Raw genomic sequence first — 27,952 nt, 5'->3', positions numbered from 1 at the left:
ATGATTTTAAGGTTATTTGATAATGTGTACTTAATGTTAACCATCCTTTGTTTGAAGACATTTGAATGTATCCTTAAAAAAAGTTATATTTTAAAGGCTGTAAAAGAAATGATGAGTTTTACACTTAACCCATGTTTACTTATCTGATGTTTTCATTATTATGCACTTTATCTCACTACTTTTGATTTCAACAAGAGTATAATAAATGAAATTCTGTGTTAATTTGGTTCATACTGCCATTAAGATACTCTGGACTGTTACAGGACAGGAGTGAGAAGTAAAATTGAAGGCCTGTTAAATTGCAAATCTTGGTTTCTTTAATGAAGTACAAAAATTAATTAACATGAATTTGCTAGATCCAGTCATAGATATACTTGTGACTAGTGGCTGGTTTCCCCTTTTCAGCACCATCCAACCTGTGTTTAAAAGTGTCTTGGTGAGCATATCTTCCTTTTAATATGTTTATCAACTCTCAGTTGGATGCCGAAACATTTTGTAATAGAACTGCTAACTTAATTTTCATTAGAGAATCTCTTGGTGAAGGTATGATAATGTATTTCTTAGTATCTGAAATATTATCTAAGTGAGAGAAAGAAGGAGGCTTGGGAAGTGGCTTTCTCTTATGATGAAAATACTTAAAACAGCAGAAACACAATAAATAAAATGTGAATGTCATTTCCAGGGGAATGGGAGTGTAATCAGAAACGTGATACTGGAGGCTGAAACAAGCATATGTGGAGTGAAGAAGGGAAGGGTGAAGGTGGAAGAGAGCAGAACCAGTTGGTGTGGCTGCAAGGAGGACAAAGAAACTGTACCTCATGCGGCTCTGTCTGGAAATATGAATCAAGTGGATATAGAAAAAAATCAACATTTCTTTTTATATTACCGATGCTATAACAAAAAAAATATATTTTATATAGGAAATCTTATTATATGTGTATATAAAGGAAAAAGTCTGAGACAAATTATAGATTTAGTAAAGCCAAAGATATTTAACTACAGAAAGTATTTATAATTATTTCATCATAACTATCACAACTGAGTGTGGTATTGTCATGATTGGCCAGAAGGCAGCTGAGCACCACCCAGTCACTCACTCCCCCCACCCCATGGGATGGGTAAGAGAATTGCAACAGGTAAAGTGAGAAAACATACAGTTTAATAGGTAAAGCAAAAGCTGCTTGTGCATTTAAAGCAAAGCAAGGAATTCATTCACCACTTCCCGTGGGCCGGCAGGTGTTCAACCATCCCCAGGACAGCAGGACTCCATTATGTGCAAGGGTGACTTGGAAAGAAAAATGTCATCACTCCAAATGTCCCCCATTTCCTTCTTCTCCCCCAGCTTTATCTGTCGAACATGACACCTTATGGTCTGGAATATTCCTTGGGTCAGTTGGGATCAGCTGTCCTGGCTGTGTCCCCTCCCAACTCCTTGTGCACCCCCAGCCTCCTCGCTGGTGGGTGGGCTGAGGAGCAAAAAAGGCCTTGACTTTGCGCGAGCACTTCTCAGCAGTAATGAAAACATCCCTGTGATATCAATTCTGTTTCCAACACGAATCCACAACACAGCCCTGTACCAGCTCCTATGAAGAACATTTACTCTAGCCCAGCCCAAACCAGAAAAGGTAGGCAGAACTGATAACATCTATTACTATTAGAAGTGCTTGATTTTATCTATACAATAATTTCTCAGTCTGTAGCTTTGAAAAAGTTTAAATGTTAAAGTTTTCCATGTTCTGTGTCTGTCTCAGATTGATCTGACTATTTTTATCCAGAATAATTTAGTCATTTAAGGACTGATATGAGGGAGTAAATAGGCACTATTTATTTTCAAACATGATTAATTACACCTGGAATTCTTTTTTGTATTGCTGATATTTAAGCACTTCTAAAGAGGCAGATTATTTTTTTAATGGTGATGCTTCTGAAAATGCAAGCAAATTTGGCTGAGTTACAATCCATAATTCACACAGGCTCTCCATATATTTGCTAGAGATAATAATTAAGTCTTCAAAGAGCTATTTTTCTTGCACATGCTGAAGGTTCTCACTGCTTCTACTGCTAACCAAAGTGCATGGGTATTGTTTTCCCAGGGATTAAGCATGATTAGCTTCAAGATGAAGACAGCCTTTTGCTGTAACAAGTCACTCCATCCTTAGATGTGTTTATGTACTGGAACAGAAAGATCAAAATCTTTCTTTTTTATTCCCTAGAATAATAAGCCCAACTGAGAAACAGACTGTATTAGTTTGGGAACAGCACTGTGTTCACACAGCTACAATTGAGTCTGAGTAGCTTTGAAACTGGGCATTAGTGGTTATACGAATCCATCTGTCTAGGTGCGTTCTGGGAAAGTGCAGCTGGGAATCAGGAAGGGAGAGGGAAAACTTAACCACTCAGATAACAAACTCTAGGGCAAATTGGAGCACAGGGAAATAACAAAAGACAAACAAACAAAAAACCCCCAAACCTAAAACCTAAACTCACCTTCACACTAATCTTGGATGCTTGATTTATTTGTGCTTGATAATTCAGGATTTGCTTGTGAAGCACGTGAAGTGTGTAAGAAAATTCATGTTGACATCAGCTGCATTTTTTGGTGGATTTTTTTGATCTTACGGCAAATTAGACCTGAAGCTTTCAACTTCAATAGTGAGAAAATTATGCATATGCAATGACCATGGGTGACAATGTTATTTTAAATGGCTTCCCCAGTGAAACATAGAAACACTTTGGCAGAAGTGGGGGTCAAAGCCAGCAGTCACAGGAATGATTTAAGTTTTTTAGCCATAAGATCTTCTTGATTATCTGCATGCACTCTCTCTTGTGGTGCAGATGAGAGAGAAGTCTTGAAAACCATTTCATCCGGATAACCTTAATTTAATGCCAAAGGAGAATGGAAAAACCCCCATATTCCTAGTCATTCTTGAGATATCACGAACTGTATATTTTCTTCAGATCAAGGAATATGCTTTGCCCAGTTAAAAGTAGGTGCATATGATGTTCCATATGGGTAAGTGACTCTAATGATCATTCTGAAAAGCTTAATCAGATGACAAATATAACATCTGTTTACATATCTCCATTAGAGATAACTCACATTCTTTTCAAAGTCACCCTCAGGGTCTGGGAAGATAACATCGTGGTTCATTACTGGAGAAATTGAGGATCATTCTTTTTGTAGTTAACATCAATAACTATAGAATTGCAAAAGTTCTTGTAAAATATGGAAATTACCATAATCAGAATGATTTAGAATCTGATGGGATCTGGCTCTAGAAGCAGAAATGTGACTGTAATGAAGATTGAAATACTAAGGACCAGATTCTGACCTGCTTTTGATTGTTTAAATATGTTGTTTATTTGCATATAGGGAGGGGGACAGAGCTTTAATTCTCTGCATCTTCTCATTAGTTGTACCCAGTGCAATGCATACATGCTAAAGTATAGGTCAGTGCATTGTTCAATGTTCAGCCCAGTTTTGTTCTGGTCATGGTGTCATTCAGCCATTTGTGAGACAGGGTTAGAGTTAAAAGTCAGAGCAAATAGAAGCCTTTCCTCTATGAATGAATTTTGCTTATAAATTGACTAAGTGGGGTTTAATGTCACACCAAATTTCTAGATTTAAACAATGAGATGAAAGTAATTACTTTTCAGGACTGAAACCTAACTGGGTCTAAATTGTTGCCTCATGAATGCTATGATATGTTTACATTTTACAGGTGAATTGACAACTTTTGTGAGAAAAAAATGTAATTGAAAATAATTGTCACATTGGCAGTGTTGGCTATCTTGTGGGGACCATTTTCCTTACATGTTAGTTCCTTTAAAATATCACAGTCCCAGACAAAACCCATGTGATATTTATTCATCTTTTTGGTGTGTTTGAGCCTATTGATTTATGCTGAGCCCTCTAGGTCACTTGTGAAGCAAAGTTCTCTCCCTAACCTCCTTTGTGATGACTGTAACCTGCTATTAAGGTCATACTATCAAAATTCTTTCATGTATCCTGATATACACTATTTCCAAAGTGCTCCAGACTTGTAGGTTCATTGTTTCACAGTTTTCCAGACTTGTAGGTTCATTGTTTCACAGTTTTCCAGATGTATGATAGTCAAAACAAAGAGATTTGAACATTGCAAACGAGATTTGTAAAACAATACCTTGTTTTAAGCTACACTGGCATCCACTTCCTTCCCTCAACAAATGAATACCCTGATCACTCAGTTGAGTCCTATAGTGACATTTCTAATTTCCATGCTGTACCCACACTGAGAGCAGAGGTCTGCCACAAAGTTATTCAAGTAATTAGATGGGAGATGAATGGCATTCATGAATTGGCGGCAGAGACAGAACAGGTGGTCCTGGTGAGCACCAAGTTGACCACAAACCAGCCTTTGCAGCAAAAGACGCCAACAGTCTGCTAGGCTGCAATAAGCTGAGCCAACGGGATGGGGGAGGTGATCCTTCCCCTCTGTTTAGCACTAGCTGGTTCCTTCCCACCCCAGCTATTTAGGGATTCTGTGAACTGGGTCTATATGAAAGTATGTGCACTGTCTTTGGGTTGCTGACATGGGTAAACCAGAAAAGCAGAGCAGCTCAATTGGAGCTCTTTTATTTGTTTGGTAACTTGTGAGGTTTCCGAAAAGCATATTTTTGACTGCCCTTGAACTATTTACTAATTTCAGTAGATTTTGCTGAATGTTTTTTTAATCTGGAAAAGGTTTTGGAGGTACCTCAGTTCATCACACAGGCAGAGGTTCAAGAAAACCAGACAGTGACACATTCTATATAACGACTGCCAGTCACCTGTCCACATAGACACATAGAAAATAAAGATGTGTGCCCAAGCATTTCTTGTACTACAGTAAGGACAAGTCAGTTTGGTGACTTCAGGTTGGAGATGAAGTGCAAAGTAAATGTCATGGAATTTATTGATGTTACTTGTTATACCTAAAGAAGTATAGTAGATTCTGAATATTCTGTGGTGCTATTAAACAAAAGTCTATAGTGATGAATCAACATAATGATTACTGGAGTTTTGATTTGTTCTTTTGTTTCTGTCAAAACTGAAACGCATCTTACAGTATTTATGTCTGTGTTTTGATGCTCAGAGAAAGGAAGAACATGAAACAACTTTCAGTCTCTCTTTTAGCAAAGCAGTTATGGTAGGAGTCAGATTCTGGAAGATGTGTGTTTGAGAATAGGAAATCAATGTAAAGTGTGTTCAGCTTTAATTTAGAAGTGACCAGGACCATCAAGTCTTGGTTTAAAGATTTTTTTTTCAGGATTAACATTTATAGTCTCAGAGCTCTGCTATCACATTTATTTGATCTCTTCCATGACACATTTAAATTAGAGTCACAGGCAATTCAATCCATAAGGAACTTTTATCAGCCAAAAAGAAGCTAGATAAATTCAGGGAATAAGTATCTGATTGCTAGGCTATTGCTATCAATACCAAACAAGCTAAAATCAGTTTATGCTAAGATGACTCAGGCAAGACATCCTGCACTCAGTGTCAGACTTTTCCCACTAATGGTGAGATCAGTTCTTTTGTCTGTGCTGTATCCTCTTTGAGGACAGGCATCTCAGCACACAGGGTCTCATCACTGTTGGCTGGGATTATCTGGTTTTTCTGGACAATTTGAGCAGGATCCTGCACTGAGATACACTGAAGAGTGAAAAGACTTGGTTATAGGTCTAGATAAATTGGTTGAGTCACACCTAGAGTAAACTCAAGAGTGTCTGGTAGATTCCATGGCAACCTTATCTTGGGTGAGAGCCTCAATACATGAGCTATTGTGGATAATGACATCCTACTCCCAGTAGTTTTGTAAATATAGCTTTTATTTTGCTTTCCTTTTTTGAAGAGGTAAATCAAATACAATCTGAGTCATGTGTTAGTTGAAGCAGAAGACAACCTATTTCAGTAAGAAAAAATATTAACTTTTAATATTGATTTAATATGAACCTCTGTTTTAATTGGGTGTGTAGATTACTTTTGGATGGCAAATACATATATATTGGCAAAACACTGCTGACATATCTTTACAAAAGCTGTCTGTCCAAAGAAAAGTGAATCTCAAATGCTTTAGAAGATAAAAAATAATGAAGATGAGTGAAGGGCATAGAAGACATTCAATAGAGAAGTTACTTGCCTGGCTTTATGTAGATAATTGGTTTTTGAATTTTGCTGCCAAAATTCCATCTATACACAAATTATTTTATGCCTGTAAAAGTTTTGTAAATTATTTTACTATGATGAGACAAAAATCTCTGAATATTTTCTATAGCTACACTGGTTACTTTCAACTTGCAACACAAACAGAATTTGTAACTCAAAAGTATGCACGTGTGTCCTCAAATATCACAGAACACATGGGAGCAGGTTTGAGGAATACATTCAGTGCAGTAGCTCAGGGTGTGGCTGCAGTGCAAGCTGCAAGTCAAGCTTTGGGGGTGGGAGCCCGAGCCCAGACAAGAGGCCATGAGGTCCCAACCCTTTGGGCCAACCCAAGAGGCCCCGGGGACCTGTGGCTGATCCAGGCAACCACACACCCAGAGAGACACAGCAGGAGCCAATGACTCCAGACTTTTGCTGCTTAGACTGTGAGTGGATAAATGCCAGGGTTTCCGTTGTTTGGGGCCCTTCCTCAGAGGCGCCAGCTCAAGGTGTTGTTTAGTTACTGTACAATGATTAAGTTGTTTTAAGGTTCGAGTCATCTGAGACTCTACTATGGGAAACCTGGAGTCGAGCGGGCAAGGGAACCTGATCTGACTGTGTGAGTGTGGGGTGTGTAGCTGCGAAGGGGTTCAGTTCCAGCTCAAGTGGTGTGAAAGTGACTGCCAGAATGGATCTGGGATGGTCAAACAGGGAAGTTTCCCTAACAGCAGGTCATCCAGGAACTGCATGCATGCATTTCATTCCCTGATTCCTTTAATTTGTGGGTCATGACCATGACTGGGCAGAGCAGATCTGTAGTGGAACTGAAGACCATATACAGCAGGGCAGGCCTGAAGGTTGCACTGGTGACCCCAGACTGGGGTGAAATGGAGTCCTGGGCTGTGTGGAGAGTGGGAGAGGATGTGAGCAAGGTGGACAGGGACAATTAGGCCTCAGAGTCCCCCTGGGCCCTGACACTTCTCTCGGTTATAGATTGTTGGTTGTAGGTGCATTGTCCTACAAACCACTCCTCAAAGAATAAAGAATTTAGAAGACTAAAGACATTCAGTTAAACCTTTCACTCTGTCAAACAAATACTTTGTCAACACACTTCAAAAATTTAATCCCATGACAATTTACAACAGCTGCTGACAACAAATGTATTATTTCTTTTCTGAAAGAGAATGGACCATCAGTATTTAATGCAAACTGCTGTTCTCTTTTGCCATGTTGAGTGTCCTAGGATAATTAATTTGAGGCTGATTTATTTTGGATATTTTTTAATAGTTTCTTCAGTTTTCTCACATTCTTTTGGCTTGTTGGCAGATCCACAGTATGAATTTTCCAGACTGAACTAGTTTATCTTCACCTGCCAAGATCTACAGTCAGTATTTTTAAAAAATAGTTGGGAGGAAATAATCAGGTAAATGAGGCTGCGTTGACTCTTGCCAACTACTTAGTTTTGGAAATAGGAAACAATTGCCCCTTCTATGTAACAGTTTAATCTACATTAAGGTAATTTTCTCATGTGGTTTATACTAGCTGGGTGCCTCAAGCAGATACTAAAGAATGACTGACCAGTCAAACATCAAAAGATGTGCTCTACACTAGAGGACTTGAGCAAAGGAAGCACTTGCAGCACTTGTAGAAGCATGAGTGGTTTTTATAAGCTGGGCAAGCTGTTCCTATGCTTGATCACATTCATGGTAATTTTTTTTTTCACTGACATCTAATCATACTTCCTTTGCTGCAGTTTGTATTAACTTGCCCTTTTGCTGCAGAGCTCTGAAGAGTTTGGCTTCTCTGTAACCATCCATTTAAGAAGAGGGTCAGCCAGATTTGCCCCTTAGAATCTTTTCTCGCCCAAAAGACATCACATACTCCAGTCCGCTGACCCTCTTGATGACTCTCCATTTGACTCACTTCAGCTTGTTCATATCTTTCTTTTTCTGGATATCCCAAAACAGACACAGTACTTCAGATGTGTACTCAGTGGAAGTGAGGAATCACTTTCCTTGATATCTTTTCTACACTCTTACTAATGCAGACGAGTACATGGTTTACCTTAATTATTATAAGAGCACACTGCTGATTCCTGTTCAACTTGTCCATCAAGCCCCCCAGTTTCTTCTCTGCAAGCCTGCTTCCAGCTAGTCAGTCCCCAAACAGTTCTGTTGCATAGGATTATTTCTCCCAAGGTGCCACACTTCACATTTCCTTCCTTGAACTTCATGAAGATTCTTTCAGTGTACTTCTCCATTCTGTCAAGATTCCTATGAATGACAGTGATGCCTATCAGTGGATCAACAACTCCCTCCAATATGTGAACTTTTTAATTTGTTCTGTAACCTCCCAATAGACCGACATTAGGGAGACCATAATTTAGTTCCCCAGATCCTCCTCTTGCACTTCTTGAAGATAGATATGATATTTGTGGTTTTCAGTTATCAAGATGCCTCCTGACACCACAGCCTTTCAGCAAGGAGAGAGGTCTCACTACAATGCTGTCAAGCTTCCTAAGTACTTTTGGATGCATCCCATCCAGTTCCATGGACTTTTGTGCATCCAATTTACTTAAGTGATCTCTAACTTCATATTTCTTTGTTGCGGGTAGCACTTCCCGTCCTGGACTGCACTGCTCATTGTAGGGACTAGGGAGGCTGGAGAGCCGACCTCACCTATGAACACTGAGAAAGCAAAGTCACTTCATGACAAAGGCTTTTCCATGTCTTTGTCATTATGTTCCCACATTTCCCTTTATCTTCCTTGTGGTGCTGCTGTACCTATAGCAACCTTTCTTGTTACCGATCATGTCCATCTCCAATTTTAATTTCAGCAGCACTCCAGTAATTCTCTTTCTAGAGAATTTAAATAACAAAGAAAACAGAGCTGTCAAGTGTCTTTGTAAGTAACACTATATGCTCAGTTCCACTATTCCAAAATATTTTCTGAGAAGCACTAAATATTAGAAATTTCAAGTAATAGTTCCTTTTTTCTTCCTAATGATAAATTTTCATTGAACTCTCCCTCTAAAACTTTCTGTATTGCTTTCAGAAGTCAATATATTCTTGAACTGAAAGAAATATGGAACATTGTTGTTGATATATGCTCCTTTTTCCTGTTGTAATTTTTTCCAATCATTATATCTATTTAAGAACATATTTAGAAACAGTTATTTTGGCATAAAAGCAACTCACTAATCAGTCATTAGTCATGAAGGAACAAAATTATGTTTGATTGAAATGGTAGATGAACATGTCATCATGAACTAGTTAAAAATACTCTTTCACATTTCTGTAAAGTTTTATTTTTAATAAAGACTCATGCACTGTGTTTGGTGGTTGTGGGACAAAAAGTCACAAAAAGTGCTGTCCACTCTTCCAGAGTTATCTGTCAATAGCACTGTTTATTTTTCTTAGGACCATCAAATCTATATCTATTTGTTTGTTTATTTATTTATTTTCATCTCTTCAGCTATAGTTATATATACATTATAGAAGAATTATAACCATAGCTTCTACCAAGGCTGCCAAATTAAGTCTTGTTTTATCTACAGACAGTGAGTTCTGTGAACTAACAATGCACTTTAGAGGAACATTTTTTTATAATTATATTAATTGTTTACCATATTTTTTCCCATCTCTTTCTTTGATCTTTCCTTGAGACAAGTAATATTATTCTTTTTATGGAATTCAAGTAATATGTACACATAAATTATTTTAATGGATAAACTGTAATCCTTTGTATAAATGAAGATACTGGTGCATCATACTTTTAGGAAATTTAGTACAAAGAAAAGCCAGAGGATATTTCTGCAATTTGCATATGAATGATGTAATATAATGTTAGTAAAAGCAAACCAAAGACAAAGTTCTCAACGTGTATCAAAATGAAGTAAGAAATTCTATAGCGTAATATGGTATCAGAGACATACTGTTAACTGAATAATAAAGTTGTGGTTTAAGGTGTAAAAATTGATGTTAAAAAATCAGAAAATTGCACAAAGGTTCTCTTAAACTAATCCTGACATACTCCATGATATTCAGGAAATTAGTTTGCCAAGAATGGTCTTTCAAGGAGTCCAAATTACGTGGACTGTTTTTATAAACTTGTTTTATCAATATTCTATGGGCTGTTCATTTTCTTTGGTTTTGGGGTTTTTCATGTCCTAGGGTTCGGTCACTTACCTATCACTAACAGCTAGCAATCACACAAACCTGCAAAGGTCTAATACTCTTTTAGACTAGAGAAGTTGAAAGAAAAGAATGAAATTATTATGGAATGGAGCTGACTTATGAGGGACTAGTTAATAGACTGGATAAACAGACTAAAAAAGCATGGGACCTTTTCATTTTAACTCAATGATTTCTGAGAGGGATAAAGAATGATTTAAAGTAAAATTAGAGAATAGAAATAAATTGATGAAAACACGGAAATGGAAGTTGAAAGTAACTCAGGCAAATGTTTCTCAGAGTGAGAGCCATTTGACTGAAGAGCAGTGTTTTTGTCTAAATGTTGGAATTTGTTGCAATAAATGATGCAAAGCAAAACAAAAACCTTGCAATACACATCATTACCTACTTTTCAGTACAAGACTACTCAAGTGTTCCTTGATTTACTCTTATGTCTCCTTTAGTAATGTAGGCAGTAGATCTATCACACAATCAATTAGGCTGTAAAAGATCTCTGGGATCATGAAGTCTAACCTGTGACCAAACAACACCATGACAACTGGACCATAGCACTAAGGGCCATATCCAGTCTCTTCTTAAACACCTCCAGGGATGGTGACTCCACCACCTCCTTGGTCAGTCCATCTCAATGCTTAATCACCATTTCTGTGAAGAAATTCCTCCTAATGTCCAACATAAACCTCCCTTCGTGCATCATGAGACTACATCCTCTCATCTTGTTGCTAGTTTCCTGGGAGAAGAGGCAGACCCACACCTGGCTACACCCTTCTTTCGGGTAGTTGTAGAGAGTGATAAGGTCCGCCCTGTGCCTCCTTCTCTCCAGGCTAAAAAAACCCAGCCCCCTCAGCTACTCCTCACAGGACTTACCCTCTAGACCCTTCATCAGCTTCGTAGCCCTTCTCTGGACATCTGGAAATCAACCTTGTCTCTTAATTGCAAAGATATGGATTTGACAGATGGACCACTCGGTGGATAAGGAATTGGCTGGATGGGTGCACTCAAAGAATTAAGGTCAATGGTGCTATGTCCAAGAGGAGAGCAGTGACCAGTGATGATCCTCAGGGGTCATTACTGGGACCAGCGCTATTTAACACCTCTGTTGGTGACATGGATACTGGGATCCAAAGCACCCTCAGCAAGTTTGTCACAACACCAAGTTAAGTGATGTGGTCAGCACGCTGGAGGGAAGGGATGCCATCCAGAGGAACCTTGACAGGCTTGAGAGGTGAGCCTGTGCAGACCTCACAGATTTCAACAAGGCCAAGTGAAAGGTTCTACGCTGGGGTCAGGGCAATCCCAAGCACAAATACAGGATGGGAAGAGAATAGACTGAGAGCCATTCTGAGGAGAAGGGCTCAGGGGTGTTGGTGGACAAGAAGCTCAGCATGACCCAGCAATGCACACAGCTCACAGTCCAGGAAAACCAACCATGTCCTGGTCTGTATCAAAAGCATCATGGCCAGCAGGTTGAGGGAGGTGATTCTGCCCCTCTACTCTGCTCTTGTAAGACTCCACCTGGAGTGCTGCGTCCACATCTGGGGCCCCCAAAACACGAAAGACATGAACCGGTTAGATTTGCCACTTGACAATATATAACTCTTTTTCCGTCAGAAGATAATGTGCTTTCCTTGTGATCCTGTCATATAGACCAGATTGTTTTCCTAAGTGATTCCAAGAGAAGTCATGTATTTTGTAACCGAGGATTTCTTTCCTGGATTTTTTTTTTTAAATAATCATCCTTACAATTAGGTCTTCTCTTCCTAAAACTAGCTATGAATAGCAGGCTGTGTTTAGATCCACTGATATAGAGAAACTGCTTTTTATCTTAACCATTAGCTTGCTTTCATTTAAATGTACACTGCTAGCCACACAATTGTGGTTTGTTTAACCTACCTGTTATAATGCAGATAACACACACTCTAGAATTCTACCCAGTCCATCCCGCATTAAGTTCAATAACTTCTAGCTGTATCAAAGCAAAGAACAATGTGTTCAGACCTTTGAGGTCACTTTGAGGTGCAGATAAAATATAACATTATAGATGCTCCAAATGTCAATAGATGGTTTTTACTCTTCCAAGTAATGCAGACTGATACTAAGAAAAAATACCCAAAATATATACGGGCATCTTATGTGTAGAGTGACTGTGTTTACGGGTAAAATTCATTATAAAGCCCCGAAGGGTTCATTTTGCTTATATATCACCCTTTCTTGATTCAGGTACCGTCCTTGCCGTATAAATACCTGTATATAATTTCTCTACAAAAACACACCAGGATATTTCTCTGTGAGAAATATTTTTAGACATTGTTTTCAACTGAAATGAAATCTCTGGGGTGGCCAGACATGGACTGTAGAGAAACAAGACAGATTTTCATTGTTCTTTTAATATCCATCAATAAGTTATATTCTAGTCAAATGGTTTTGCTTTTGTTGTGAAGTTATATTAGTTAAAACAAGTCTTGGTTTTCCAAAGGCTGAAGAGGGAGGTTAATAACTTAAATTCTTGGTAATGTGTTCTATAAAGCTTGTCCTTTTTGGCTGTGCTGTGTGATCACATTTTTCTGCCTTCCATTCATCTGCAGTAGAAACTTCTAACTGGCCCATAATAAGGCAGTGCCAGAACTGTGCCAAACTGTTTAAAGATATACTACAAACATAACACAAATAGCTTAATAGGGAAGAAACACTTTCTCATTGTCTGCTCATAAATTTGAGATAAGTTCTTTCAAAATAACTCTAATGGAAAGTAATCAGTTAGAAAGAAGATATTTTAATAGGCACTGTACCTAAAAAAGACTGCCTAGTTGGCTAATTGACATTTTTATTTTCTACATGGATAGCCAGCACTGGAATAAAAATTCTAGCTTGGTTATATTGTCCCCTTTCTTTATACAGTTGATCAATACACGTATTTTTATGTGACTGCAATGTGACTGTAATAAAACTCCTGATTAATTTATTCAATTAATATCTCCTGGGTTTTTATGGGATACTTTTCTGCTCATGTTGCTATCTGGATGGAGACCCAGTATAGTTGAATTTCTCTTTCAAAATCAAAAATCACCTGTCATAAATAGGTACACCCCCAGACTGCCTGCCATCATGGCAGTACAAGGAGGAGAAAAGGTCTTGGCTCTGTGTAAGCATGGCTTAGCAATAACAAAAACATCTCTAAATTAACTCTATCCCAGCCAAAACCAGCACCACACCTCTACCTGAATATAGCAGGTCTGATAAAGGAAGTCTCTGTGTGGCCAAGGAAACACCCTTGTATTTCACTCCACTGAAATTTTATGATTCTTTTATTCACTTGGATGTGAAATTGGTAAACCTGCTGCCCTGTTCTCCACCAGCTTTGACATGATTGACTTTGACTTAATATTCCCAGATGAGGGTTGTTTTCTTCTCTTGATATAGTTCCCTTCCAAACCCTTGTCATTTTTCTTTTCCAATGTACCTTGATTTCTATATTATTGTCCTTATGTTAACCCTAGGACATGCAATGAACACTGAAAATGGATATGTTTGCGTTTGTAATTCCTTAAGATTTTCTAGCCTCTCCTAAAAATGAAAAGAACATGCTCTTGATCATAGAGGCTGATCTGTTGTGCAGGGAGCTGCCTCTCAGTGCTGTGCTGGCATTTTTGTGTAAAACTTCAAAGATTGAGACCCATCCTGTTGTTTAAAGGATATGGGGATCATATAACTTTTTTTTAAGTAAACAAAATATTACTCTTAAAAGCCATTGATAGATCTCCAATGAAACTTCCTTAATGGTGAAATTTTTAAATACCACCTTTTATTAAATATTTCTTCTTCTGCTGTTTTGTTTTTGATTTTGTAGTCCTGCATGCCTCTTGCCTTGCACACCTGGAGGAAGAGATGAGTACACAGCCCTGAAATAGAAGCTGAGCTATTTTGCTGTTTTATTTCAGCTGTGTTCTTCCCCAGCCTTTATGTTTTGGTTTCAGTTGAGTTGGTTTTTTTTTATTTTACATATGAATAATTATGGAAATCAAATTATATGTCCAAGATTTCCTGGGTACCCTATGACAGCAATGAGTTGTATCAGGTCAGTTGGCTCCTGGCCTCATCTTGGACTAATCACAACCATTCCTTCTAGCCCATGTCATCACTGAGATTGTTATTTCTATACAAACATAATTGTTCCTCAGCAACCAACCAACAAACCAAACAAGTTGTAAAGAAATTGAATTTTACTTATATCAGTAGCCTTGCTATCATGTTAAAAATTGTTCTCATTATTCTTCTTTCATGAAAAGTATTTGTAGAAATTTAGGATCGCTAAATAAGTTGGTCCACTCTATGTTTATTAGTCTTATTCTTCTTTTATTCTGTATTTTTTATGGTTGCATAACATTGCACTATTGGTTGGAGGGAAAAATCTGTTACTACATCTAAATCATCTTTGCCCATGATTCTAGCTTCCCTTCCAGAACTCTATTAATAATTTTTGTTTCCCATATGTACTTTTTGTTTCCCATATGCACATTTTTGCCTGAAGCAAACTATTCTCAGCATTTATTTTTGGTGTATGTCCAACATTACTGTAATCCAGTTACAGTTATTTGCTGGTAGAATATCAGCTAAACCTATTTCCTCCATTTTGTTATGCCTACTTAATATTTTAAAAAGAAAATTAGTGAGATTTTTCCACAAAAGTACTGGGTCAAACACAGTTCACATCGTGTATTGTACAATATTCAGTTTTGCTTTGTGCACCAGTTACTATCAAATTAGGATGACAGTTGGGCATGTGGATTTGAGCCATGTGTTAATCCGAGTTCATCCAGAGGTGCGTGCCATCCTCTCTAATACAATGGCTCAATTACAGTGGATGAAATTGCATTATCTTTTGAATCCATCTTACCATGTTGTCTGGCAATTAGTTGCACATATATACCCCATATTCAAGTGTTTTTGTTGCACATAGGCAGTGACAACCTTTAAAAAAATTGTTGAGAGTAAAATCATTTATTTATAGGATTTTTTCATTACAAATTTTGTAGTGTGCAATAGCCTAGAAATGTTGGGTAGGTTAAGGGTAAGTTAAATGGTGTCAAATTCTTTTGAAAAAAAAAATAAAACTTTTTCCACATTCTGATAACAGGCTGTTTCAAATATACTGTTTTAACAGTGTACACATAAGTGTTACAGTCAAGAGGATGCCTTTGCAGTTCTGCATTGTTCTGGTTGGGATGCAGTAAGGTTGCTAAAAGGTCATCTACTGCTTTAAAATATAGGATTGGGGGGGTTGTGATAGATATTTTAGTGCATTTTAGTGGTACAGATGACTTTAGGTGGCCTGCAGACTGTGTCTGGTCACAGAATGTGTAGATTCTTTCCACTCCTCAGCCCTGGTGTAGGTGTTGCTTGCCCTTATATATATAGTTTCAAGTGGCCTTTTTGAAATTTATATGTGAGGATTTTTTTTCTTTAATTCTGCAGTTATCCAGATTTCTCAAAATAGCTTTGAAAGATATATTAAAACTCTTTTTTTTTTTTCAATTCTGACTGGCATTTGAGAAAGATGGAATAGCATCAGTATATTTTGGCATGAACTAGGTAGCTTTCTATGTGACAAAAAGGCTGATAGTCTTTAGGTGATGGACGCTGTTAATACAGGTCAACAATGGTGGAAATGAAAACTGAATTTGACCTTGTTAATGTTTTGTCTGATATATATGGTATATAAATAAGTATGTTACAATTTTTTATATATGATATATAGCATCACTTAGTGGTGATATATATATTTCTTTTAATAGAGATAGTCCTGCTGGAAATGATGCAGTAATGACTTGAATTGTCTTCTGGTAGACAAGTTTTTGGGTGCTCATGGTTGAATTACCTTTGACCACTAGAGGAAAGCAGCTTTCTGGACAGCTCACAAACCTTCACTTCTTATGCTTGAGTATAATTATAAAAACATAGGTCCAATCTTTTGTATCTTTACATTTACTTTACATGCAGCAATGATTACCTGGTAGACTCCCTTATCTTAGACTTTTAAGTTCTGGCTTCCACATCTACACTTGCAATTCAGAAGTACATTAATATTTGTTTTTCAAATTTTCAGTTGGATTCTTGTTACGTGAGAGCATATGGTTCACAATTTTGTCTTTTCAGTGAAACTCTGAACAAACCTTGCATTATCACATCAGTTTAGTATAGCTGGGACAAGCACCTTGAATGAAAATACAGTTAAAACAGATGGAAGTTTCACATGTGGCAATTTGAATTACAATGTTGTCAAAATATTTCCTCCATTGTTAGAGCATTGCCATAATTTTTTTTTTATCAAGAATCACTGCCTGGTCTTATTGTTATGTATTTTAGCAATGTCTAAGCTTTGAGGAATTTTAAATTAGCAATTTTGGAGGAATTAAATTACTGAATCAAGTTTTTTGCACGAAAGCATTTGTAAAAATTAATTTATCTCACTTGAAATTATATTTGCAGATTGTCAAAGTTGTCTCTTTGAAATCCTTAAAAGTAGATTTGTTTTAGACTTTGGAGTGGTAAAACTATGTATATCACAAATCTATTTTAATATTTTGTGTACTTAAATCCTAGTTGTACACCACTAACGTATTCTATCACACAGTATTGTGTGATAGAATAATTGTTTTTAAAAATAAATTAGTTATTTTCTGTGGTTAAATGTATGTGAGATATGCTTAAGTTAAAATAAAATCTAAAAAGTCCATACATATATATGGGTCCAAGATCCACTGAGTCTTAAGGGCCTAAGGACCTATGTACCTGAGCCTGAAGAATACCCCTGAACCTCTCCAGATGCTTGGAATAATAAGCCCAAATTTATACACTTTACACCCCTGTCACTTCTATGAGCAAAAACTAAAAAGAAAATACTTACAAATAAAAATTTCGGGAAAATTCAAGGAAAAGAGATTGTATTAGTAAGAAAAACCGTAGAGGGGACTTACAGAAAACTCTGTACAGAAAGTTGTTGGCAAGCAACAAAGAATTTGTAAGGGGTGAAATACAGAGGAAAAAAATGATACATCAATCAGAATCTTGAAGACTTTACACAAGAATAAATATATTCGCATCTACATATATAAGATACTGGAGATTTGTTAATTTGTGGCATAAATTCTTTCGAGGTGGCTTTATTTTTAAATTCAGCCTCTTGCTCTCCCTGTTATGTTTACGCACATTGGCTTATACACATTAGCACATACCGACGTTCCTGCTGTGGTTTAGCATTTAGGGCAGATAACATTCCTCCCGAACTTGTCATTTGCATCTTCTGATGCAATTTTGTTGACAAGGTCTTTTCAGGCATGAAGGGAAAAAACCACTCCAGCGTCTGTTTGGATCATTGGCAAAGGAGTATCTTTTTCAGTACTTTGTCTAGATGCTATTTTCACCAGAAAGCACTTTGCCTGTAAAACTTATACATATAAATGTGCTTCAGCAGGGTGCCTGTGACTTGTGTCAGGGTCAGCTAGAAAAGAAACTAAATCTTCCTGAAAATTACAAGAGTGGTTTTGTCGGATTTTTTTTTTTTCTTCCCGTGGTTTGTCATCCAGAAAGGGATGCAGGCGTGCGTCCCAGCCACGCAGAGCATTGATTGCTTCTGCCTGCAGCGGGGATGCTGTCAAGTCTCTGCGCGAGTGGAGTCCGGTATTGACACAGAGCTGCCCAGCGCTGCCCAGCAGCAGCTCCCGCTGCTCCCTGCTCCCGCCATGCCCTGCCGCTAGCTGCTGCCAAGGGGCTGGACAGGCCCCGCCACAGGAGCTCACCTCTGCCAGGAGAAGCACTTCCATGCCAGGTGGCCAAAGGCAGCCCTGGGTGCGCCATGCACGCGCACCTTCCCAAGCAGCACAGCTGCGGCAGGGGGGCCGAGGGGTCGGACGGAGGCAGGAGTGTGCCTCCCGTCGCCAGGGATGCCCACTGCGCCTGCCGCTGGCACCAGCATCCTCCGGGCCTCCAGTATAGCTCTCAGGCGCTTGCCTCCTGGGGACCTGGCGGTGCCAACCAGAGCAGGAGCAAGTTTGTCCCTTTGTGGAACACAGTGCGGAAGAGCCCCCCTAAATCCCCAGCCAAGCCCCGGGGCAGCCCTGGGCAGTGGTGGGCAGAGTGCGCCTGTGCCCACGGCTGGGCCCCCCCGGTGCAGGTGAGCTGATTCTTCACTCTCCAAGCGACTTAGAGGATGCTCCAGGGAAAGAAAGTGAGGTTTGGTGGTGTCGACAACTTTTTGTGATATGTTTTGATGTGTGTTTAGTGGTTTATTCTGGAAATTTTATGTGCAAGTGCAAGCTGTTGGGTGGTGATCTCTGTGTTTGAATATTACTTCTCTGTCACCTGTGAAAATTGTGGGGTTCTCCTGGAAAGATTTTCTTGTTAAAGTGTTTTGGTTTGTGCCTCAAGGTTCTACATACTTTGTATTCTATTATGCTGTATAGTAATGATGTGTTTATCTCCCCTGTGTAATAGATTTTGCCTGCTTCTGTAAACAGCTTGTTTTCAAATATTGCATGAAGTTAAAAAAATATTTTAAATAGAGAACATGGGAGAGGGTTGTTAGATTTACTGATAAGAGAAAGTGTGACCTGTTTCTCCTCTTTGGAACTTCAAATGTAATTGAAATCTTTAATAAACATGAAATAGCTCTTTAGCTTTCTCAAATCTATAGATTTATATTTAATGTCAAGGCAGTGTAATGCATAGACCATGCAGGGTCTATGATGTGTACAAATACCTTGTAAGCAATGAGACTGAAAATGATCACACACCAGGTAACCCAGCACTGTGAAATAGAAATCACAGTGACACTCGTATGATGGTTAATATTAAAAAGCATTAACACTACCTGATACATGTTTTGATTTCTCCCTTAGAAAACTTTAAGCTCATTCAAATGCTTTTGTTACAATTTCACCCTAAAAACCAGAATTTATTGTTGAAATAAGTTTTTGAAATATATTTTTAGGTAGTATACACTAGAGTTTAGCTAGCCTCAGCTCACACTGAACCTGTGCACCCTCTCTAGAGATCAAATCAATTTTCATGGAAATGGTTTTAATATATTTTCACTGTACAGAAAAGCAATAAGGCAAAGTATTGTCAGATAATGTTGCTGTACTTTATCTTGTCTGATGGTCTAAAAACAGTGATCCTTTAGTGACTGAAAATGATTGTTATATATAAAAAGCTTCATTTTTTTTGCCTCTAATCTAGTATCAGGTGGAAAAACTAAGCTTTCTGTTATATTTTTGAGTGACCAAAATGTTGCATGTGATTACAGTAGATTTTATACATTTTTTTCATATACAAAGCACATATAGCCATTTTTGTTGGCATAAAGCCAATGTTAAAATAACATATAAAACACAGAATTGGACTTCGTTCCAATTTGAATTCTAAAAAGCTCTAAATATTTTCTTAGGCTCTGAAGATTTTTGATTTGGAAAAACCTTGAAGGAAAAAATACCTTCAAAGAAAGAGTTCCGTGGTTTTCAAAGGTATAGAATTTATAAAGAGAAAATGAAGGAACATTATTAAAAAAAATTAAAGGCCACTTCTAAAACTACTTTGATGTCTATGTTATAGATGTATTGTAAAGTTATTTCAGTATTTTCAGTGCCTTTCTAATTACATCCATATGTGTTTTGATAATGTGCAATTGTTCAGGTTTATGTACTTTTTTATATATAATTTAGAGCTCTGCTTTGTAAACTTTCTTTACTGTATGTTCTAAATGCCAACTACCTTATTTTGTTTAGGAAAGTCCCTTTTTTGGATTTTGACTATAAGTAATCAATTTACCATCAATCAAACTGATATTCTCTGTCTAGGGATGGACTGATGTACTTTGGAATACACTTGGTAGTTTCAGTGTCATAGAGTTGACAGATAACTGTTTCAAATAATCTATTTTTCTCTGTTCAAACCAAGCATTATACAAGCTATGGGAAGAAAGGGAAGAGTGTGTATGTGTGTATATACATTGTTGTATGTACATACACTTAGACAATCATTGTATCAATTATATTGCATAGAAGCAATAAGGGAAAACATTACAGAACTGCTCTTACTGATTCCCCTTACTTCAGGGATACAATTTGATGTCAGTAATGTTTTTTTGGGACATATGTTGACTGGGAAATCTCCCTTTCTTACTAAATTAAGGAGAAGTAGTGGAACAGTTAAATTCTCCTTTTTTTTTTTTTTTTTTAGGCCAGCAAATATATTTTAAATGTCTATCTGATGTGTAAATGTGATAATAAATAAGACACTGACAGTTTCAGAGGCGGAGGGTTTTTTTCCATAAACTTCTGTGAAGATTTTTCTTCTGATTTCCTTTTTTGGGAGACACTACTTTCTTCAAGCACAGGAAAGACATAACAGCTTGTAAAACTGCTTCCTGATCAGTACTGTAGTACCAAATATAATGCACAGGTCCTTCATTCCTAGAATCAGTGGATGTAGATGACAGCTCTCAATTCAGCATCTTGCCTTGGATTGATCCTCATGCTGCATTCATAGAAGTGAGATCACTGAAACATTGTGAGCAATCTGTGCAGCTGCCATGTAATAGACGTACAGAAGCGGAAATACAAAAGCTGTTAGCATGTTCCTTTGGAAGATGAGTGATATTGTTCTAATGATTCCTGTATCCGGTCCCACTGACTGACAGAGGACTCTGAAAAGTTTACAGCGTTCTGGGTAGCATTCAGATCTGATGCTCTCCCAGGAAAGCATCAGAAAACTTTATGCTTTTACATTCGTGTTTAACCTATTTCTTCTACCAAAACCAGGAACGCATTGTTTTTACTGAATTCATAGCATTTAGGTTATGTTTGGCATAAAAAGGAGGTCAAAATTTAGCCTTTGAGTCCTCTGTGTTGATTCCAGCAATTTTCTTAGTGATGTATGGAACACTCCTGGTAAGAAGTAACATGAAATGTGGCATAACAGCCTTCCCAGGGAAGTGGTGGAATCACCATCACTGGAGGTATTTAAAAGACACAGAGATGTGGTGCTTAGGGACATAGTCTAGTGGTGGGTAGGGCAGTATTAGGTTAGTGGTTGGACTCAATAATCTTAGAGGTCTTTTCCAATCTCCATGCTTCTGTGATTCTGTAATATTTGTTTGGAAATGCGTTTCCGTAGTGTAATGGCTGTTTATGTGACTGATGAATGGTATGCAATGAAAAGACCAGAAACTAAACATGCTGAGGCACATTAGGACTATCTCTGTAACATGAAGGGTCCTTTTTTTTTAAAAAAAAAAAGGAAAAAGAAAACCCCAGTGTCAGTCATGAGGCTTTGTACTCTACAGATTAAGGAATCTGGAGATGTGCCAGTCATTCCAGAGTTTCAAAAGTGTCAGAAGGGGTCATTGAGCCACCTCTGCCTTGACTGATACTGTAGCGTTGCTTTGTAAAGGCCACTGGGAGTAAAATAAAAGTGAATTTTCTTTTATTTTGTTTTGATATATAATATTCTTTCTGCTTCTAATAATGTATCAGGTCTTTCCATAGTGTTTTTGATAATACGTAATTTTTTGATTTAATGCATAAATAATATTTTTCATAATACATAATTTTAAGTGTCAGTGAAGACAGTTAAGAAATAGGCAGGGTTACACAGATCATGACAGTATTTGTGTGCAAGATGTTCCATATATTTTCATTTAAATACTGAAATGGATATATTATGTACTGTACTTACCAATGATAGTAATGATTTATAGTTTAACTACACGTTATTTGGCTCCTGCTGATTTTTCAGTCATAAATATGTTAATGCATAATTTGCATTTGTGGCACCATATTTAGAATTGCATTTAATTAAACCCGTGTTTCAAAGTTTCTCCTCCTAGATGCCTCAAGAAGCCAAGAACATTTTCTCCCCTTGATATATAATTGGCTTCTGGGATTTTCAGGGTGGGATGAAAGGGGGCATAGAAAGGGAATTGTAGAATTTGGACAGGGATTGTTTGTAGCATTGGTAATTGGCCAAAACTGCACAAGTGCTCTGATAGTCCTCCTGCTATTCATAAATTTCTCTAATACTTGTTTATTCACTTGTTTATTCTCTAAGACATGTTTATTCACCCGTGGGTAAACTGTTCATCATATTTGAAAACAGAGGGGCATTTCTCTAGGACCAGAGTGACAGAATCCGAAAGGATTCCAAACCTTTTTTTTCCCATCACTTTTCCCATATTCTGCTGTGTAATCCACTGCTAGGAATATCCAGGCATTTTCACCTAAGTATATCCTTACCATTACAGGAATTTACAACACAGGAAAGTCCTTGATTTTTCCTGTAGTACTCTGATGGCACAGGCCACACAATAGAATTTTAGTCTTCCTGTAAAGTTATATATTGCTGGATCTCTTTTGTGGCATGTCAACAGGATTGATAAACTGGATGCCCTCTGTACTAAAAGGAAAAAGGGGGAAAAAAAAGGATTTCCTTATGGCTTGCTTAATGTGATAGGAATAAGCCTTGATAAACCTGGTTGTGCTTTGTGTCTAATGCTCCACTGCATTTACATTAGGCATGAAAGGTGGGAAACCTTTATAGCAACTGAACAAGATGGCTTTGGTCTAATCCAAATAGAAGCAATGAAGGATGATGCCTGACAGTTTCTAGCTGGACACTGAGCAATGGCTCAGATTGAGAACGAATTGGTCTCAGCTGTTTTGGCGTGACTTGAAGGTACAAGCTGAAAATTGATTTCTCTTTTGGAAATGACTATCCCTACTGTTCTGGGGTATGAAAACATCAGACTTCTCTCCAAAAAAAACAAAAACCAAAAAACGGGGGGGTTCTAGTTGTAGTAATGACCAGATTCACAGAGTTTGACAGTTTAGCTCTCTGTTTCCTCATGACTGCATGTGGCTTTTGGATGAAGGATAATAAAAATAAAGCCAAAAAAGTAAAAAAAATAATTACAGATTCAATTACTTTGCTTTTAAGAACTGTGTTTGTTTTGAAATAAGCCGTAGATTGTAACAATAGTGTTTATAAATTTAATAACATATATCCATTTACTTTTTTGTATATTTTATAAATTACTGCAGTTAATCAGATTAATTGTCTCAATAATGGCCTAATTTCAAAATCTCCCATCATTCTGGGAGTTAAAAATAAAGGAATGAAACAGGAATTCTTTATGTATTCAAAATACAGGTTCTGTAATATCTGAAATGAATATCAGAAAAACAAACAAAATAATCCTTTTTGTAAATTCCAGTTCTTTCTTTTAAGTCACAGGAGCCAGCTATGTGACTTACTGTGTGACAGTACAAGATCCAATTTAGCAAAGTAACATCTGGTTTTGGTTTAGATATAGCGTGCTTTTAATACAGGGTTTTACCTTTTTAAGTATTTGTACAAGGAGAAGCAGGTTACTTCAGCAGGTGAAATTGTTAATATAATTGGTCAAACGGAACATCAGACAAATTATTTTCATTATGCATTCCAAATGACAGCAGAATGGCGAAGTGTAATAGGATTCCTGTAACTGACACCCTAGAGAAACTATGCTGCACCCAGATGTGAAATCAGTTCATACTGAACTGCTATTTGTTGCATTTATGATCACAGAACATTTTCCTATTTATCCGTGTGCTGGTTTGTCCAAGTTTTGATGTTGCGACCATCACTCACCTGGGAGCTGAACCCATTAATATTAATTGAAAATGTGAGTAAGGTCTAAGCTCTTTTTTACTTTGCGTCATTCTGTAGGGTCTACTTTGTGCGGGGGGCGGGGAGGAGGGGGAAGGTGTTTGAGAGACAAAAAGGTGTTTGAGAGGCCTATTTCATGGCCCAGTTGATGTCCACTAGCGCAGCTTCTAGTGCCAGCACAAGGCTGAGTGCAGAAGCATGTGACTAGGGACATGTCCCAGAAGATAGTGCACAGCTTCCTAGTCCAAAGGTAGTCACACTTAATGTGCAATCTGATGTGTGCAGTTTGGTTTTGACAGTACAACAGTGCTTGGGGACATACCTGTGCTAAGTGCAGAAACTTGTATCAAGCTCTTTGCTACCTCCAAGAATTCCGAGATAATAACGTTTCACTTAGGAAGTGGAGAGTTCTGAGGACACCTTGTTGCCTTCCTTCCTATTCTCACTTTCTGCTCAGCAGACATCTGGGTTCTATCAAAATCTGTCCATCTTGCAGTCATGAGTACATAAGTCACTTGTCATGGCTCTGTGAGTCTGCAGTTGGGCACACAGGATCGAACAGCCAGACGATACTTTGGAAGAAAAAAAATCTCCAAATCCTTATCGAGATATTCAACAAGAAGGTAGTAAAAATATCAGATTCTAGTCTTGTATTCAGTCTGGGGCCGATGCTGCCACATTTGCTATTGTGTTCTCAACGATCTCTTTACCATCATAAATTTAGAGGTTGGCACCTTATACATGCTTCTATTGTATTATTTTTCAACAGTTGACTTCTCAAACACAACTTTTCAATGCAATGTTAGTAAGACATAAGTTAGAAAACAAAAAAACACTAATCAACTTCAGCAATTAAAACTTACACTATATAGTACTAAAATATTCATCTTCAAAGAGTATGACTCCGGCTCTGTGTAGCAGTTTTGTGGCTAGCTGGTATTTCTGCTCTATTCATAAAATATCTCACTCCTATGATATGAATTCTTTTCAAATTTTTAATTGTATGTTTAAACATAGAAAAAGGGTAACATTGAATGTGCACATTTAGAGTATACAAGACCTTTATACATTCATGCTGAAATGCATGTAATGTTTTAATACATTTATAGGTAAATTATAGTCTTTTATGCAATTAAGCACAAACCAAAGCAGAACAGATATTCAGGTCACATTTTATAATAATGGGCAAAACAAGGATTTTGTTTAGTTTTGTTTTGTTTTTTATTCCTAGTATATGGAGTTAAAAATAATGGAGTTTAAACATAAAAGACCTAAGCAGTTTGATCAGCATCATGTTTCCTCAATAGACACCTATCTCTTTATCTTATCAGAACTTAGTGCACAGCTCCTAGTGCTAGGAGTGATTATAGTACGTTCCTCTGTACTTCTTTCTGATATACAGAAAAAACATATATGGAAGTAAAGCCAAACTGTTAAACATGACTATCCATAAAATGTGAGTGAAATCCAGGTTCCACTGCAGCTTATTAATATATTTTTCTTTCTATTTATCCTGCTAATTTGTGCATTTGTATATGAAATATATGAAAACATTTTGCAGTAATTAAAATCATTCAGTTATTGACAACTATATATCCTCAGTGCTCAGTGATTTCATTAATACTTTTTAGCATTGCACGTTCAGAGCAGAACAACAGTATCAGGAAACTGGTTATTGGTAGAAATTGCCTGCAAGTGAATAACTAATAAAACCTGGCTAGAGATGTAGTCATGGTAAATCTGGGGAGGAGATGAGAAAGTGATGGGAGAAGAGGATGCCAGGTCTTTATACTTTGAAGGAATCTAAGTTTTGGAAACACTCATATGCACATCTACTGAAAGTATTAATCATGGAATCATAGAATAGTTTAGGTTGGAAGAGACCTTCAAAGGTCATCTGGTCCAACCCTCTGCAGTGAGCAGGGACATCTTCAACTAGATGAGGTTGCTCAGAGCCCTGTCCAGCATGACCTTGAATGTTTCCAGAGCATCCACCACATCTTTGGGTGACCTGTGCCAGTGTTTTACCGCCCTCACTGTAAAAAAATTCGTTATATCTAACCTAAATCTACCCTCTTTTAGTTTATAGAATCACAGAATATGCTGAGTTGGAAGAATTATTGAGTCCAACTCTTAGCACTGCACAGGATCAAGAGTCATTAAACCTATTACCCTTTGTCCTACTGCTACAAGCCCTGTTAAAAAGTTTGTCTCCATGTTTCTTATAAGCCCACATCAAAGGCCCCAATGAGTTTTCCCTGGAGCCTTCTGTTGTCCAGGCTGCAAGAGCCCAACTCTCTCCAGCTGTCCTCACAGGAGGTGTTCCAGCCCTCTGATCATCTTTGTGATCCTCCTCTGGACTCACTTCATAAGGTCCATGTCTTTCTTGTGCTGAGGATGGTAGACCTGGGTGTAATGCACCAGATGGGATCTCATGAGAGTGGAGTGGAGAGAAAGAACCACTTCCCTCAACCTGCTGGTCATACTTAGAATCATAAAATTATAGAATATCTTAAGCTGGAAGGGACCTACAAGGATCACTGAATCCAGCTCCTGGTCCTGCACAGAACCACCCCAAGAAACACACCATCTGCCTGAGAATGTTGTGCAAATAATTCTTGAATTCTGTCAGGCTTATTGTCATGATGAATTCCCTGGGAACTCTGTTCCAGTGCCCAACCACTCTTTGGATGAAGTTCCCTTGCATCCTGTCACTGGTCACTAGAGACAAGAGATCAGTGCCTGCCCCTCCACTCCCCTCGTGAGGAAGCTGTAGACCACTATGAGGTCTCCCCTCAGTCTCCTCCAGGCTGAACAAACCAGGTGACCTCAGACTCATATGTCTTCTCCTCTAGGCCCTTCACCATCTTTGTAGTCTGTCTTTTGATGCTCCCTAATAGCTCCTTTTGATGCGGTCCAGGATACGGTTTTCTTTCTGGGCTGCAAGCACTCATTGCCTTTCATCCACCAGTTCCTTCAGACCCTTGTTGGCAGGGCTGCTCTTAATCCATTTCATCCCCTAAACTGTATTGAAATCAGGTGTTGCCCTGATCCAGGTACAAGACATTGAACTTGGCCTTGTTGAACCTCATGACATTCCAGTGGGCCCATAGGGCATTTCTGAAAAACCTGGCCCAGAGGATTTACAGCAACTTGGAAAAAATGTATACGTTCCTGTAATTATTATTACAATTTTTAATAAATATTATTTAAAACTTTAATTTTTTTAAGACTTGAAACCCTACAGATGCATGAGGAGGAGCAAGACCAGATTGTTGCAGCTTGATTTGACTGTAACATACTTTTTCTCTATTGTGCTACATGTACATTTACTACACATAACAAGCAGAGTCATGATATACTGCACTTGCCTCTGGGGCAGTTATTAGCTTGCTCAGCCACCGCAAGTATAAAAGTAGAAGCAATCTGATCACTTATGCAGGCATAAATCTGCAAAAATATTGTCTCTTGTAGTTCTTTTTTTCTTTAAGTTGTCATGGCAGTATTCTCAGTGGATCTTCTCTTTTTACTAAGATGTGTTTAAATCTATGTAGTCAGCAAAAACCTGGAATTCACACGTTACTTTTCAAATAATTCGTGCTGAAAATTGAGGTGATTACTCCCTAGTTATTTTGGTTTTAAGCACTGGTTGCTGTCTATCAGCTAAACTAATTCATATACCAAGAAATAAAACATCACGTTAATCATACAGAGTACAGAAAGGAATGAATCAGCTCTTTGTAGTGGATGAAAATGCAGAATTGCAGAAATGTTTTGCTGGATGCACAAAACCTAAAAACTCTTCAGATTCATAAGTCTTGGATTCTTGTATCTTCTGATCGTAGGCCTTGTCACATCTAACCGAAAGGTTGCCTTTTGCTCATTTTATGTAATG

The 27,952-nt window shown here is 37.8% G+C and overlaps 1 protein-coding gene across 17 annotated transcripts in view; it reads left to right on the top strand.

The window, feature by feature from the left end:
• DLG2 (discs large MAGUK scaffold protein 2) overlaps nucleotides 1–27,952 on the top strand; it is a 997,608-nt gene that overhangs the window by 554,537 nt on the left and 415,119 nt on the right. Inside the window, exon 1 of one of the 17 annotated variants that reach the window (XM_017819641.1) lies at nucleotides 18,212–18,529. The exons of the other annotated variants lie outside the window; for them this stretch is intronic. Within the exon in view, the coding sequence (XP_017675130.1) occupies nucleotides 18,212–18,529 (318 nt within the window). Of the gene's footprint in view, nucleotides 1–18,211; nucleotides 18,530–27,952 lie in introns of those variants that run through there. 17 annotated transcript variants of the gene reach the window in all.

This window comes from Lepidothrix coronata, unplaced genomic scaffold (genome assembly GCF_001604755.1).
Source record: "Lepidothrix coronata isolate B3197 unplaced genomic scaffold, Lepidothrix_coronata-1.0 Scaffold76, whole genome shotgun sequence".
NCBI lineage: Eukaryota > Metazoa > Chordata > Aves > Passeriformes > Pipridae > Lepidothrix > Lepidothrix coronata.
The sequence above is the reverse complement of the archived record's forward strand: the minus strand, read 5'-3'. Positions and strand labels throughout refer to the sequence as shown.